At 50.8% G+C, this 16,177-nt stretch overlaps 1 protein-coding gene across 1 annotated transcript in view; it reads left to right on the top strand.

The window, feature by feature from the left end:
- The first annotated feature begins 1,037 nt into the window (after positions 1-1,037).
- LOC144675343 (uncharacterized) overlaps positions 1,038-16,177 on the top strand; it is a 73,576-nt gene continuing 58,436 nt past the window's right edge. The window contains exons 1-2 of the mRNA XM_078536175.1: positions 1,038-1,098; positions 5,967-6,077. Of these exons, the coding sequence (XP_078392301.1) occupies positions 1,038-1,098; positions 5,967-6,077 (172 nt within the window). The remainder of the gene's footprint in view (positions 1,099-5,966; positions 6,078-16,177) is intronic.

The raw sequence follows: 16,177 nt of genomic DNA, 5'->3' as shown, positions 1-16,177 counted from the left end.
GTTTCCTGTGTATGAATGTAGGTCGCTCCTAGCAACCATAAACGAGCCACGGTTATGAGTTCGACTGCTTATCTTGACTCAGTCGTTGGTGTAGCTCTTAGCGCACTCAGGGTTGCTTGGTGGGTGCTGCTCGATCGCGGAATCGCACCTTACAGTGGGCGGTTTGTTTCGGGTTTTCGTGAGCGCGAACTGGCTGTGCACGGGTCCGCACTCTGCCTGTTCCGATCAGCCAGAGGGGAACGCGCCACTTGACTTCTTCAGTCAATCACCGGGAGCATCCCGTCCACATCTACCCCGCCGAGCCGCGGGAGGATCTTGTAAGTTCCGACGAGATCGCCTCCCATGTTCCGAAACTCTAGGGAGCACAGGCCCAGTTCCCTCGACCTCTCCTCGTAAGATGGTCCCGCCGTCCCAGTGATTATCCCATCCCTCTTTGGAAAGTGCACCCTTCCTTAGATAAGGGGACCAAAACTGTACACAGTGCTCCAGGTGCGGCCTCACCGAAGCTCCGTACAATTGCAGCAATCCTGTGCCCAAATCTCCAGGTGATGAAGGCCAACAAAACCAATTTGCTTCCTAATTGTTTGCTGCACCTACATGCACGCTTTCAGTGACTCATGACCAAGGACACCCAGGTCCCCTTTGTCCATCAACACTTCCCAACCTCTCCCGATGGCGAAGTTATCCATTTTTGCGACCAAAGTATGGATAACCTCATACTTCTTGATGTTATGTCCCACCTGCCGCGTTCTGGTCCGCTCACTCAGGCTGTCAAAGTCCCCAAGTAGCTGGCATCAGCAAGATGACAGCTGAGCACTTGGCCTTCTGCAGAAGCTGATGTTAAGAGTGGGGCAACGCCCATAACTGGAATTGTTGTATCATGTCCCGAGCTGATAGTGGAGCGGCTTGGCAAACTGTGTCCAGCGAGCGCTCACTGGAAGGGTTCCATAGCAAGAGCAGCAGCCACCCAGGGGAGGAGAGGGAGCGAGAGTCCGGGCCAGGATCTACAGGACCCTGTCGATTCAAAACCTGACAGTATGGCAGAGCCGGGGAGATTGTTGTTCTGGTTCCTCGTTTGTCTCCGTCTGGCTGTAAGCGGTAGGTCGCCACATCAACCACGACTTCCAGAGAAGGAGTGTCCAACCCTCGGACCCCTCGGGTTGACAATTCCTGTTCGCGGCTCATACTTTTCAAACAATGAAACTTTTGACTTCCTAATTCTTCCCTTTGAGTTTCTGCCTGTATTTTATCAAACTGCCTGCGAATGTTTCCTGTGGTGAATTAGGGCTCAAAATGTTTCCGTCTCGCGTATAAAATATCACTTAGCACAGGGAAGGCAATAATTGGCTAATCCCCCTTATCAGTAAGGGAGCTAGACCCTGTATCTAACCCCGTGCTGTACCTGTCCTGGGAGTGTTTGATGGGGACAGTGTAGAGGGAGCTTTACTCTGTATCTAACCCCGTGCTGTACCTGTCCTGGGAGTGTTTGATGGGGACAGTGTAGAGGGAGCTTTACTCTGTACCTAACCCCGTGCTGTCCCTGTCCTGGGAGTGTTTGATGGGGACAGTGTAGAGGGAGCTTTACTCTGTACCTAACCCCGTGCTGTCCCTGTCCTGGGAGTGTTTGATGGGGACAGTGTAGAGGGAGATTTACTCTGTATCTAACCCCGTGCTGTACCTGTCCTTGGAGTGTTTGATGGGGACGAAGTAGAAGGAGCTTTACTCTGTATCTAACCCCGTGCTGTACCTGTCCTTGGAGTGTTTGATGGGGACGATGTAGAAGGAGCTTTACTCTGTATCTAACCCCGTGCTGTACCTGTCCTGGGAGTATTTGATGGGGACAGTGTAGAGGGAGCTTTATACCTCCAACACCTACATCCCTCTCTATCTCTGTAACCTCCTCCAGTCCCTTCAACCCTCCCTATCTCTGTAACCTCCTCCAGCCCCTACAACCCTCCCTATCTCTGTCACCTCCTCTAGCCCCCTACAACCCTCCCTATCTCTGTAACCTCCTCCATTCCCTCCAACCCTCCGAGATCTCGGCGCTCCTCCAATTCCGACCTCTTTGACCATCCCCCGATTCCCATCGCTCCGCGATTGTCGGCCGTGCCTTCAGCTGTCTGGGGTGGTGGGGGGCCCTGAGCCCTGGAACCCCCTCCCTAAACCGCTGCACCTCCTCCCCTCTCTCTCTCTCTCTCCTCCTTTCCGATTCTCCTTAAACACCAACCTCTTGGCCCAAGCGCTTGGCTATTTGCGGTGACATCTCCTTGTGTGGCTGACCGTCTGAATCTCTAAATCTCCCCTGCCGCAGATGGGGCCATTTTATTTTGTCTGAGATGCTTTGTGTCAGTATTCATTGCTGCTGTCGTTGGTCCTGAATCCTTTGAAGACTAGTTTATGGACAGGTTATTGACTAAGGACCCCATTCTCGGCTGCAGTGAACTGCTTCCCCAGCCGAAGTCTATTTCATCAGCGGCGATAACCTTGCGTTCGTCACTCGTGCTCGATGTCGATCCCATCTTTCCCTCTGTTTCTCTCCTCAACACGTCGCTCCACAGCTCAGCCTCCCTCCCTCACCTCACAGCCTCGAGGGTACCTAACAATAGCAGGGTGACGGAGGTTGGCCAAGTGCGTGAGTTTACCCTCCCAAGCGTTCCTGATTTTCCCCCTCCAGTTGTACCAGTTGTGACCTGTGCCTCTCGCTGTACATTACATCTTCCCTCACTCCCTGTGGTTTGTAAATAAGTTGGGGGTGACCCACCCAGTGGACGGCTGTGTCACTGGTCTGCAGTCGATGATAAGGGAGTGCGGTTTTTGGGACTGTACAGATAAACTTTTGATTTCACAGAATATCAAAAATTTTGCCGCACGCACAGGCCACTCAGTGTTTAAGATCCACACGTTCACCCTATTCCTTCCTCCCTCTCGTGTGTTTATCCAGCTTCTCCCCTTAAAGACATCGACACTATTCACCTCGACCACTCCCTGTGGGAGCGAGTTCCACATTCTCCCCACTCTCTGGGTAAAGACGTTTCTCCTGAATTCCCCATTGGGTTTTTCAGTGACGATCTTATAATCGATGGCCCCCCTAGTTCTGGTCTCCCACATGAGATGCTCCTTCTATCCTATCTCTTTGACCAAGCTGCTGGTCACCTAACCCTGAGATTCCCCCATTGATCACACTGATACAAAGGGGCCTTAGACTGATGTGCAAGGTGCTTTGGACCAACAAATGTCATAAAGAGTCACCATGGCACAGGAGGAGGACTTTTGGCCCATTGAGTCTGTGCCGTCTCTGTAATGCAATCCAGTCAGTCCCATTCCACCCCCCCGCTCTATCCCGGTATCCCTGCGAGTTTATTTCCCTCAAATGTCTGTCCAATTTCTTTTTGAAATCGTTCACCGTCTCCTCGTAGGCAGCGAGTTCCAGCTCATTACCACTCGCTGTGTAAAAAAGCTCCTCCTCACATCCCCAAACCCGCCTGCCCAAAACCTTCAATCTGTGTCCCCCAGTCCTTGGTACCATCAGCTAATGGCAACAGCTTCTCTTTGTCTACCTGATTTAAACCCGTCATCATCTTGTCCACCTCGATCAGATCCCCCCGCCTTCAATCTCCTTTGCCCCCAAGGAGAACAGCCCCAGCTTCTCCAACCCAACCTTGTAGCTAAAATCCCTCATCCCGGGACCCATTCTGGTCAATCTCCTCCCCACCCTCTCAAGGACCCTCACATCCACCTCAAAGTGAGGGTGACCAGAACTGGACACAATACTCTAGTTGTGACCTAACCAGAATTTGGTAGATGTTCAGCATAACCGCCCGATGTTTGTACTCAATCCCTCTATTTATGAAGCGATGATTATCTTTGTTAAGCACCCTCTCAGGATACCCTGCCACCTTCAAAATATCGATGTATATACAACCCCCAGTCCCCTCAGTCCCTTTGGAACTGTGCCATTTGAATGTGACAGAGCAGGCAGGCGTGGGGTGGGATTGTCAAGCCTGGGGGGTAACAAAGGCATGGGTGAGGGCTTCCAGAGTGGATGAGCCATGACAGGGTGAAGTTGGGCGAAGTTAGAGAGATGGAAATGGGCGGTGGTACTGAGGGTGTGGATGTGAGGTTGGAATCTCCCCTCATGTTCAAACATCACACCGAGCTCACACACAAACCGCTTTCTGGAAAAGAGAAGGCAGAGGGGGTGACCCGATCGAGGTCTTTAAAATGTTGAAAGGGTTTCGATAGGGTAGACGTAGAGAAGATGATTTTTTTTTTATTCATTCGCGGGATGTGGGCGTCTCTGGCTGGGCCCAGCATTTATTGCCCATCCCTAATTGCCCCTTGAGAAGGTGGTGGGTGAGCTGCCTTCTTGAGCCGCTGCAGTCCCCGTGGTGTAGGTACACCCACAGTGCTGTTAGGGAGGGAGTTGCAGGATTTTGACCCAGCGACAGTGAAGGAACGGCCGATATATTTCCAAGTCAGGATGGTGAGTGACTTGGAAGGGAACTTCCAGGTGGTGGTGTTCCCCATGTGTCTGCTGCCCTTGTCCTTCTAGATGGCAGAGGTCATGGGTTTGGAAGTTGCTGTCGAAGGAGCCTTGGTGAGTTGCTGCAGTGCATCTTGTAGATGGTACACACACTGCTGCTACTGTGTGTCGGTGGTGGAGGGAGTGAATGTTTGTGGATGTGGTGCCAATCAAGCGGGGCTGCTTTGTCCTGGATGGTGTCGGGTTTCTTGAGTGTTGTGGGAGCTGCACTCATCCAGGCAAGTGGGGAGTATCCATCACACTCCTGACTTGTGCCTTGTAGATGGTGGACAGGCTTTGGGGTGTCAGGAGGTGAGTTTCTCACCACAGGATTCCCAGCCTCTGACCTGTTCTTGTAGCCACAGTATTTATGTGGCTAGTCCAGTTCAGTTTCTGGTCAATGGTAACCCCCAGGATGTTGATAGTGGGGGATTCAGTGATGTTAATGCCATTGAACATCAAGGGGCGATGGTTAGATTCTCCCTTGTTGGAGATGGTCATTGCCTGGCACTTGTGTGGTGCGAATGTTACTTGCCACTTGTCAGCCCAAGCCTGGATATTGTCCAGGCCTTGCTGCATTTGGACATGGACTGCTTCAGTATCTGAGGGATTGTGAATGGTGCTGAACACCCCATTCTGTGGGGGGGAGGGGAGGCCAGAACTAGGGACCATCGATATAAGATCATCACTCATAAACCCAGTGGGGAATTCAGGAGAAACTTCTTTACCCAGAGAGTGGGGAGAATGTGGGACTCGCTCCCACAGGGAGTGGTCGAGGTGAATAGTGTCGATGTGTTCAAGGGGGAAGCTGGATAAACACATGAGGGAGAGAAAGGAATAGAAGGATATGGGGATGGGGTGAGATGGAGAGGGGGGTGGGAGGAGGATCGTGTGGAGCAGAAATACGGGCATGGAGCAGATGGGCCGAATGGCCTGTTTCTGGGCCGTGTATTCTCTATAATTCAATGTTCTCTGGAGTTTAGAAGGATGAGAGGTGACCTCATTGAATCATCTAGAATTCTCAGAGGGTTTAAACAGGCTCCACGCTGAGAGTCTGCTTCACGTTCTGCCCCTTTCACCCCCTCACCACTGGAACGTCTGGACCTGGGCGTGTGGGGTCAGTGTTCACAGACTCAGGACAAGGGTTCGGCCATGTTGGACTGAGACAAGGAAGGATGTCTCCACTCGGAGGGCTGTGAATCTTTGGAATTCTCTACCCCTGAGAGCTCTGGATATTCCGTTGTTGAGTGTATTCAAGACTGAGATGTATTGATTTTTGGGAACTAAGGGACAGGGCAGGAAAGTGGAGTTGAGGTGGAAGATCAGCCATGACCATATTGACTGGGGCAGCAGGCTTGACGGGCAAAATGGCCTCCTCCTTTTAGGATGTACTTACGTGAAGGTGAAGTACTCTTTGGCTAACTGCTTCTCTCTTTATTTTCAGGTACAATGAACAGCACAATGACAAAGAGAGAGAGCACTAGTGACATCAGGTCTAGTCGCAGCCATCCTGGCAGCACGACCGCACATGTCATTACCAGCGCCACCCTGCAGGGTAAGTAACACCTGCCACAATCTCACTCTGCCGCCCATTTGCGTGCCAGGGTGTGTTGGAGCGGACAGTATGAGTGGTGCTATTGAACTGATTTTCCAGACAACCTGCCTTGGCGGAAAAATTGAACTTTATTTACAAGGCAGCAGCAGCAGCTACATCTGTGCATCAAGCTCCGTAACTAAAGGACCACCCCCCCGACCCCCCCACAGAGGTTTCCCCACACTGCACATTGATTGGTTTACACAGAGCACATGATCTTACAACACAGGGTTATTCTTAAAGCTACAGTCCTACATTTATCAACACTATAATTACTATATTCCTCCCCCATTAACTTTTCTGTGCGTTTTGTATTCACCAGGATATTTATCTCATGAACTTACAATATTGACACAGGTCACGAAATTACAAGTTCAGTCTTTTCAGGTGGTTTCCTGATCCGTGTGGAATGTCGGATCTCCACGACTTCCGATTCTTTATCAGGAACCACGTTCTCTGGAACCGCATTAACATCATGTACCTCATTAGGCACAGGCAGCTCAGTGTCCCCCCCCTGTGACAGAGACCTCAGGCATGCCTGTCCCTGGTTGAGCAACTTCAGCAGGAACTACAGGTTCAGCAGTGGTTACAGGTGGAACGTCGTTTTGTTGGGGGTTACTTCCCTTCTTCAACAATGATCCATTCCCCAGTTCACCCTTGAAGACGGTGTCATCTTCTTGTAGAAGCTCTGGCAGATGCCCTTGCTCGCTAGTGGAATATTCCGGACCAGTTTAATTTAATCTCTTTCGAAGAATCACTCCCTGGAAGATTTGCTCCTTCACCTTCTACCGCCATCACTGGTGCCGATTGGTGTCTATACTGAACAGTTCCTCTGCTGATCCCTTTAACCTGGATCTCTTCACCTGTCTACGTTTCCAACTTGGCAGATGTTTGTTCCGAATTTAATCGTTGAGCCCCTTTATTTAAATATCCGACAGTGTATTCTCTTACTGCAGTGGTAGGAGCACCAGGGTCTACTTCCGTCTTTAATGGTTCACTGATCACTTGCGCTGTAACAAATATGGGCTCTGTCTCCCCAACGGTGTTGAATATTGGATAAATGTCAGAATTGGTTGTTTCTGGCCCTCCCACATTAGTCACTTCACTGGACCTCGGTTGTTGCCCGGAATCCTGTTTTAATCTGGCTTTGCCATGTTTCAATATCTGTCCACGTGTCTGACAAAAATGACACTGCACCTTTTCGAATTGCCAATCGTTAGGAGTATTAATGCTTCCGTGGTGATGAAAATTAGTTTGCGGCTTTGTTGCTAAGCTGTCCCCTCTGAATTTTCGGAGAGCGGGGGGTTGTTTCCTGCTTCGGGGTAGGATTCCCGGCTTTTTCGCGACACATTCGGCCGACCTTTCCCCGCCCGACTAGGAAAACGGCGCCGTTTTTGCCCCCTCCCCCCCGCTTGAATCGCTTGTGCATCCCTTACAGCGCTTTCCATCACAGGCGCTATTTCTAAGGCTCCCTTCAAATCAAGATCCACTTCGGCCGGCAACCATCGCTGAATAGCGGCCTCTCGGACGCCACATATCAAACCATCCCTGAGCATTTTGTTAAGGGTTTCACCGAAGTCACAGGATTCCATTAGTTGCTTTAATTTCACCACGTGGGTGGGATTGGTCTCCCCCCCGGGGGCTCTATTCCGTGAATTGAACCTGAACGTCTGCATTGTGACTGAGGGATTGGGTTGAAAATGTCCTTTAATGGGATCTACTAACTCACTGTAAGGCTTCGAATCAGGGACACTGGGGAATGTCAATCTTCGAATTAAACCGTAAGTCTTGCTCCCAAAATAAAATACTCAGGAGAATCGCTCTCCTCTTTTCCTCCCCCGTGATTTCGTTGGCTTGAAAGAAGAACGCAAGACATCCTGTATATTGAGACCAGTCATCTGTGGATGGTTCAAAGAGCTTGATTCTGCCAAACTGTGGTATATCGGACGAGTACCCCTTCCTTTCTTTTTTATGAACTTAGCTACCCACAAATTGCTGGGCGAGGGAGAGTAACGGGTCTAATTTATCCTTGTCGCCAGTTTGTTACAGAGTTGATTTTCCAGGCAACTTTCCTTGGCGGTAACATTGAACTTTATTTACAAGACAAAGCAGCAGCTACATGTGTGCATCAAGCTCCAGAACTAAGGCAGAACTTCCCTTTAGAGTTTCCCCACGCTGCTAACTGATTGGTTTACACAGATCATGTGATCTTACAGCACAGAATTATTCCTTAAAGCTACAGTGCTAAGGTTATCAAAACTATGATCACTACAAGTGGTATCGTGTTGTTAGAATGGGATAAAGGCACCAATCACTCAGGACTGGGTAAACTCATTTGGGTTTTTTTTAGACTAGGCACATGAGAACAGATATACATGGATAGAATGCCGGAAGACACATCAACAGCAGAGCCGTGTGTGCTGTGCTCTGCTCAATATCAAACGTGGAACTAAAACTGGATCACACGACACACTTCCCAGTCGCTGTGGTGGGATTCGAACCCTGGTCCCCAGAGCAATACCCTTGTTCGCTGGAATGCTAGGCCAGAAACCCTCCCCCTTAAAGGCACATTACAACAGGTGGGACTTGCCTTAGCCTCCTTGTTATCATATTGTGTGCGTGTGTGTCTGTCAGTGTCTGTTTGTGCGAGTGTGTTTGTGCATGTGTGTCTGTGTGTCTGCGTCTGTGTCTGTGTGTACGTGTCTGTGTGTGTCTGCGTTTCTTTCCACGTGTGTGTGTCTGTTTGTGAGTGGGTGTGTGTGTGTGTCTGCGTCTGTGGGTGTGTTGTGTGTGTGTGTCTGTGTGTGAGTGTGTGTGTGAGTGTCTGTGTGTGAGTGGATTTGTGTGTCTGTCAGAGTATGCGTGGATGTGTGTGTGTGTGTGTGTGTTGTGTGTGTGTGTCTGTGTGTGAGTGGGTATGTGGGTGTGTCTGTCTGTCTGTGTGTGTTGTGTGTGTGTGTCTGTGTGTGAGTGGGTGTGTGGGTGTGTCTGTCTGTCTGTGTGTGTTGTGTGTGTGTGTCTGTGTGTGAGTGGGTGTGTGTGTGTGTCTGTGTGTGTGTGTGTATGTGTGTATTGTGTGTGTATGTGTCTGTGTGTGAGTGGGTGTATGTGTGTGGGTCTGTGTGTGTGTGTGTGTGTGTATTGTGTGTGTGTGTGTGTGTGTGTGTGTGTCTGTGATTGAGTGGGTGTGTGTGTGTGTCTGTGTTTGTGTGTCTGTGTGTGTAAGTGAGTGTCTGTGTATGTCTGTGTGTGAGTGGGTGTGTGCATGTGTCTGTGTGTGTGTGTGTGTGTGTCTGTGTGTGTGAGTGTGTGTGAGTGTGTGTCTGTGTGTGTGTGAGTGGGTGTGTGTGTGTCTGTGTGTGTGAGTGGGTGTCTGTGAGTGTCTGTGTGTGAGTGGATGAGTGTGTGTGTGTCTGTGTGTGTGGGTGTGTGTCTGTGTGTGTGTCTGTTTGTGAGTGGGTGTGTGTATGTGTCTGTGTGTGTGTCTGTGTGTGTGAGTGTGTGTGTGTGTGTATCTGTGTGTGAGTGGGTGTGTGTGTGTCGGTGTGTGTGTGTCTGTGTGTGTGAGTGGGTGTCTGTGAGTTTCTGTGTGTGAGTGGGTTTCTGTGTGTGTGTCTGTGTGTGGGTGTGTGTTGTGTGTGTGTCTGTGTGTGAGTGTGTGTGTGTGTGTGTTGTGTGTGTGTTTCTGTGTGTGTGAGTGGGTGTGTGTGTGTCGGTGTGTGTGTGTCTGTGTGTGTGAGTGGGTGTCTGTGAGTTTCTGTGTGTGAGTGGGTTTCTGTGTGTGTGTCTGTGTGTGGGTGTGTGTTGTGTGTGTGTGTCTGTGTGTGAGTGTGTGTGTGTGTGTGTTGTGTGTGTGTTTCTGTGTGTGTGAGTGGGTGTGTGTGTCTGTGTGTATGTGTGTGTCTGTGTGTGTGTCTGTGTGTGTCTGTGTCTGTGTGTGTGTATTGTGTGTGTGTGTGTGTGTGTGTCTGTGATTGAGTGGGTGTGTGTGTGTGTCTGTGTTTGTGTGTCTGTGTGTGTAAGTGAGTGTCTGTGTATGTCTGTGTGTGAGTGGGTGTGTGCGTGTGTCTGTGTGTGTGAGTGTGTGTGAGTGTGTGTCTGTGTGTGTGTCTGTGTGTGAGTGGGTGTGTGTGTGTCTGTGTGTGTGAGTGGGTGTCTGTGAGTGTCTGTGTGTGAGTGGATGAATGTGTGAGTGTCTGTGTGTGTGGGTGTGTGTCTGTGTGTGTGTCTGTTTGTGAGTGGGTGTGTGTGTGTGTCTGTGTGTGTGTCTGTGTGTGTGAGTGTGTGTGTGTGTGTATCTGTGTGTGAGTGTGTGTGTGTGTGTCGGTGTGTGTGTGTCTGTGTGTGTGAGTGGGTGTCTGTGAGTTTCTGTGTGTGAGTGGGTTTCTGTGTGTGTGTCTGTGTGTGGGTGTGTGTTGTGTGTGTGTGTCTGTGTGTGTGTCTGTGTGTGTGAGTGTGTGTGTGTGTGTATCTGTGTGTGAGTGGGTGTGCGTGTGTCGGTGTGTGTGTGTCTGTGTGTGTGAGTGGGTGTCTGTGAGTTTCTGTGTGTGAGTGGGTTTCTGTGTGTGTGTCTGTGTGTGGGTGTGTGTTGTGTGTGTGTGTCTGTGTGTGAGTGTGTGTGTGTGTGTGTTGTGTGTGTGTTTCTGTGTGTGTGAGTGGGTGTGTGTGTCTGTGTGTATGTGTGTGTCTGTGTGTGTGTCTGTGTGTGTGTGTGTGTGCGTCTGTGTGTGTGTCTGTGTGTGTGAGTGGGCGTGTGTGTGTGTCTGTGTGTGTCTGTGTCTGTGTGTGTGTCTGTGTGGGTCCGTGTGTGTGAGAGGGTGTCTGTGTGGGTGTCTGTGTGTGCCTAAGAAAGAGTGAAAGGTGGTGTGGGATGTTTGAACAATGCAGCGAGTGACCATCAGCCAGGTTATTGGGTGACCAAAGACATTCTTTCTGGTCCTGGCCCGAATCTCTGTATATTTGCTTCAAACTCCATCCCGCCATCCCACTCCCTGACACCAGCTGGAGATTAAACCAGTCATTTCACAACTTTGCTGTCACCTTGACATGCTAGTTTTTAAATCCCTCCTCATGCATGTGCAACCTCTGAACAATTATCCAGCCCCTACAGCCCTCCCTATCTCTGTAACCTCCTCCAGCCACTTCAATCATCCCTATGTCTGTAACCTGCTCCAGCCCCTACAAACCTCCCTATCTCTGTAACCTCCTCCAGCCCCTACAACCCTCCCTATCTCTGTAACCTGCTCCAGCCCCTACAAACCTCCCTATCTCTGTAACCTCCTCCAGCCCCTACAAGCCTCCCTATCTCTGTAACCTCCTCCAGCCCCTACAACTCTCCCTATCTCTGTAACCTCCTCCAAAACATGCAAACCTCCCTACCTCTGTAAACTCCTCCAACCCCTACAACCCTCCCTATATCCGTAACCTCCTCTAGACCCTATAACCCTCCCTAACTCTGTAACCTCCTCCAGCCCCAACTACCCTCCCTATCTTTGTAAACTCCTCCAGCCCCTACAACCTTCCCTATCTCTGTAAGCTCTTTCAGTCCCTACTACCCTCCCAGTCTTGTAAAATCCTCCAAAACATATAACCCTCCCTATCTCTGTAAACACCTCCAGCCCCTACAACCCTCCCTATCTATGTACCCTCCTCCAGACCCTACAACCCTCCCTATCTCTGTAACCTCCTCCAGACCCTACAACCCTCCCTATCTCTGCAACCACGTGCAGCCCCAACAACACTCCTTATCTCTGTAATCTCCTCCAGTCCCTACAACCCTGCCTATCTCTGAAACCACCTCCAGCCCCTAAAACCCGCCCTATATCTGTAACCACCTCCAGTCCCAATAACTTCCCAAACCCTGTAATCTCCTTCAGTCCCTACAACACTCCCTATCTCTGTAACCTCCTCCAAAACATACAACCCTCCCTACCTCTGTGAACTCTTCCAGCCACTACAACCCTCCCTATCTCTGTAAACTCCTCCAGCGCGTACAACACTCCCTATCTCTGTAACCTCCTCCAGGCCCACAACCCTCCCTATCTCTGTAACCTCCTCCAGCCCCTACAACCCTCCCTATCTCTGTAACCTCCTCCAGCCCTTACAAACCTCCCTAGCTCTACAAGCTCCTTCGGTCCCAATAACCCTCCCAGTCTCTGTAAAATCCTCCAAACCATACAACCCTCCCTATCTCTGTGCACTCCTCCAGTACATACAACCCTCCCTATCTCTGTGCACTCCTCCAGTACATACAACCCTCCCTATCTCTGTAAGCTCCTTCAGTCCCTACAACCCTCCCAATCTTTGTAAAATCCTTCAAAACATACAACCCTCCCTATCTCTGGAAACTCCTCCAACCCCTACAACCCTCCCTATCTCTGTAACCTCCTCCAAAACATGCTAACCTCCCTATCTCGGTAAACTCGTCCAGCCCCTACAACCCTCCCTATCTCTGTAACCTCCTCCAGCCCCCAAAGCCTCCCTATCTCTGTAACTTCCACCAGCCCCTACAAACCTCCCTATCTCTGTAACCTCCTCCAGCACCTACAACCCTCCCTATCCCTGTAAGCTCTTTCGGTCCCAATAACCCTCCCAGACTCTGTAAAATCCCCAAAATATAAAACCCTCCCTATCTCCGTGAACTCCTCTAGTACATACAACCCTCCAAATCTATGTAACCTCCTCCAAACTCTACAACCCTCCCTATCTCTGAAGCCCCTTCCAGCCTCTACAACCCTCCGTTTCTGTGCAACCTCCTCCAGCCCCTACAACCCTCCCTATCTCTGTAACCCCCTCCAGCCCAAACAAATCTCCCTATCTCTGTAAACTCCTCCAGCCCTTACAACCTCCCTATCTCTGTAACCTCCTCCACCCTACAACCCTCCCTATCTCTGTAACCACCTCCAGGCTCTACAAACCTCCCTCTCCCTGTAACCTCCTACAGCCCCTACAACCCTCCCTATCTCTGTAACCTCCTCCAGCCCCTACAACCCTCCCTATCTCTGCAACCACGTGCAGCCCCAACAACACTCCTTATCTCTGTAATCTCCTCCAGTCCCTACAACCCTGCCTATCTCTGAAACCACCTCCAGCCCCTAAAACCCGCCCTATATCTGTAACCACCTCCAGTCCCAATAACTTCCCAAACCCTGTAATCTCCTTCAGTCCCTACAACACTCCCTATCTCTGTAACCTCCTCCAAAACATACAACCCTCCCTACCTCTGTGAACTCTTCCAGCCACTACAACCCTCCCTATCTCTGTAAACTCCTCCAGCGCGTACAACACTCCCTATCTCTGTAACCTCCTCCAGGCCCACAACCCTCCCTATCTCTGTAACCTCCTCCAGCCCCTACAACCCTCCCTATCTCTGTAACCTCCTCCAGCCCTTACAAACCTCCCTAGCTCTACAAGCTCCTTCGGTCCCAATAACCCTCCCAGTCTCTGTAAAATCCTCCAAACCATACAACCCTCCCTATCTCTGTGCACTCCTCCAGTACATACAACCCTCCCTATCTCTGTGCACTCCTCCAGTACATACAACCCTCCCTATCTCTGTAAGCTCCTTCAGTCCCTACAACCCTCCCAATCTTTGTAAAATCCTTCAAAACATACAACCCTCCCTATCTCTGGAAACTCCTCCAACCCCTACAACCCTCCCTATCTCTGTAACCTCCTCCAAAACATGCTAACCTCCCTATCTCGGTAAACTCGTCCAGCCCCTACAACCCTCCCTATCTCTGTAACCTCCTCCAGCCCCCAAAGCCTCCCTATCTCTGTAACTTCCACCAGCCCCTACAAACCTCCCTATCTCTGTAACCTCCTCCAGCACCTACAACCCTCCCTATCCCTGTAAGCTCTTTCGGTCCCAATAACCCTCCCAGACTCTGTAAAATCCCCAAAATATAAAACCCTCCCTATCTCCGTGAACTCCTCTAGTACATACAACCCTCCAAATCTATGTAACCTCCTCCAAACTCTACAACCCTCCCTATCTCAGAAGCCCCTTCCAGCCTCTACAACCCTCCGTTTCTGTGCAACCTCCTCCAGCCCCTACAACCCTCCCTATCTCTGTAACCCCCTCCAGCCCAAACAAATCTCCCTATCTCTGTAAACTCCTCCAGCCCTTACAACCTCCCTATCTCTGTAACCTCCTCCACCCTACAACCCTCCCTATCTCTGTAACCACCTCCAGGCTCTACAAACCTCCCTCTCCCTGTAACCTCCTACAGCCCCTACAACCCTCCCTATTCCTGTAACCTGCTCCAGCCCCTACAACCCTCCCTATCTCTGTAACGTCCTCCAGCCTCTACAACCCTCATAATCTCTGTAACCTCCTCCAGCCCCTACATCCCTGCCTATCTCTGTAACCTCCTCCAGCCTCTACAACCCTCACTATCGCTGTAACCTCCTCCAGCCCCTACAACCCTCCCTATCTCTGTAAACTCCTCCAGCCCCTACAAGCACCCTTATCACTGTAACCTGTTCCAGCCCCTACAACCCTCACTATCTCTGTAACCGCTCCAGATCCTAAAACCGTCCCTACCTCTTTACCCTCCTCCAGCCCCTACAACCCTCCCTATTTCTGTAAAACCCTCCATCCCCTACAAGCCTCTATATCTCTGTAACCCCCTCCAGATTCGACAATCCTCCCTGTCTCTGTAACCTCCTCCAGCCCCTACAACCCTCCCTATCTCTGTAACCTCCACCAGCCAGTACAACACTCCCAAGTCTGTAACCTCCTCCAGTCCCAATATATTTCCTATCTCTGTGACCTCCTTCAGTCCCTACAACCCTCCCAGTCTTTGTAAAATGCCATAAACCATGCAACCCTCCCTATCTCTGTAGCCTCCTCCAGCCACTACATCCCTCCCTATCTTTGTAACCTCCTCCAGCCCCTACAACCCTCCCTATCTCTGTAGCCTCCTCCACCCCCTACAACCCTCCCTATCTCTGGAACCTCCTCCAGCCCCTACAACCCTCCCTATCTCTGGAACCTCCTCCAGCCACTACAACCCTCCCAACTCTGTAACCACCTCCAGTCCCTGCAACCCTCCCTATATCTGTAACCTCCTCCAGTCCCAATATATTTCTTATCTCTATAACCTCTTTCAGTCCCTACAACCCTCCCTATCTCTGGAACCTCCTCCAGCCCCTACAACCCTCCCTACCTCTGTAAAATCCTCCAGCCCCTACAGCCCTCCATATCTATGTAATCTTCCCTAGTCCCAACAACCATCCAAAAGACTGTACCTCCTCAGGCACTACAACACTCCCTATCTCTCAAACCAACTCCAGCCCCTACAACCCTCCCTATCTCTGTAACCGCCTCCAGCCCCTACAACCATCTCCAGCCCTACAATCCGACCTATCTCTGTAACCTCCTCCAGACCCTACAACCCTCCCTGTCTCTGTAACCTCCTCCAGCCCCTACAACCCTCCCTGTCTCTGTAACCTCCTCCAGCCCCTACAACCCTCCCTATCTCTGTAACCTCCTCCAGCCCCTACAACCCTCCCTATCTCTGGAACCTCCTCCAGCCCCTACAACCCTCCCTATCTCTGTAAACTCCTCCAGCCCCTACAGCCCTCCATATCTATGTAATCTTCCCTAGTCCCAACAACCATCCAAAAGCCTGTACCTCCTCAGGCACTACAACCCTCCCTCTCTCTGAAACCAACTCCAGCCCCTACAACCCACCCTATCTCTGTAACCTCCTCCAGACCCTACACTCCTCCGTTTCTATGTAACCTCTTCCTTCCCCTACAACCCTCTCTATCTCTGTAAATTCCTCCAACGCCTACAACCCTCCCTATCTCTGTTACCTCATCTAGCCCCTGCAACCCTCCATATCTCTGTAACCTCCTCCAGCCCCTACAACCCTCCCAATATTTGTAACCTTCTCCACCCCTACAACCCTCCCTCTCTCTGTAACCTCCTCCAGCCCTTACAACCCTCCCTATCACTGTTACCTCCTCCAGCACCTACAACCTATTCCAGGCCCTACACTCCTCCCGGTCTATGTAACCTCTTCCTTCCCCTCCAACCCTCTCTATCTATGTAA

The sequence above is a fragment of the Cetorhinus maximus genome, unplaced genomic scaffold (assembly GCF_964194155.1).
Source record: "Cetorhinus maximus unplaced genomic scaffold, sCetMax3.hap1.1 HAP1_SCAFFOLD_959, whole genome shotgun sequence".
NCBI lineage: Eukaryota > Metazoa > Chordata > Chondrichthyes > Lamniformes > Cetorhinidae > Cetorhinus > Cetorhinus maximus.
Note: the sequence above shows the minus strand (reverse complement) of the source record. Positions and strands in the feature narration are given on the sequence as shown.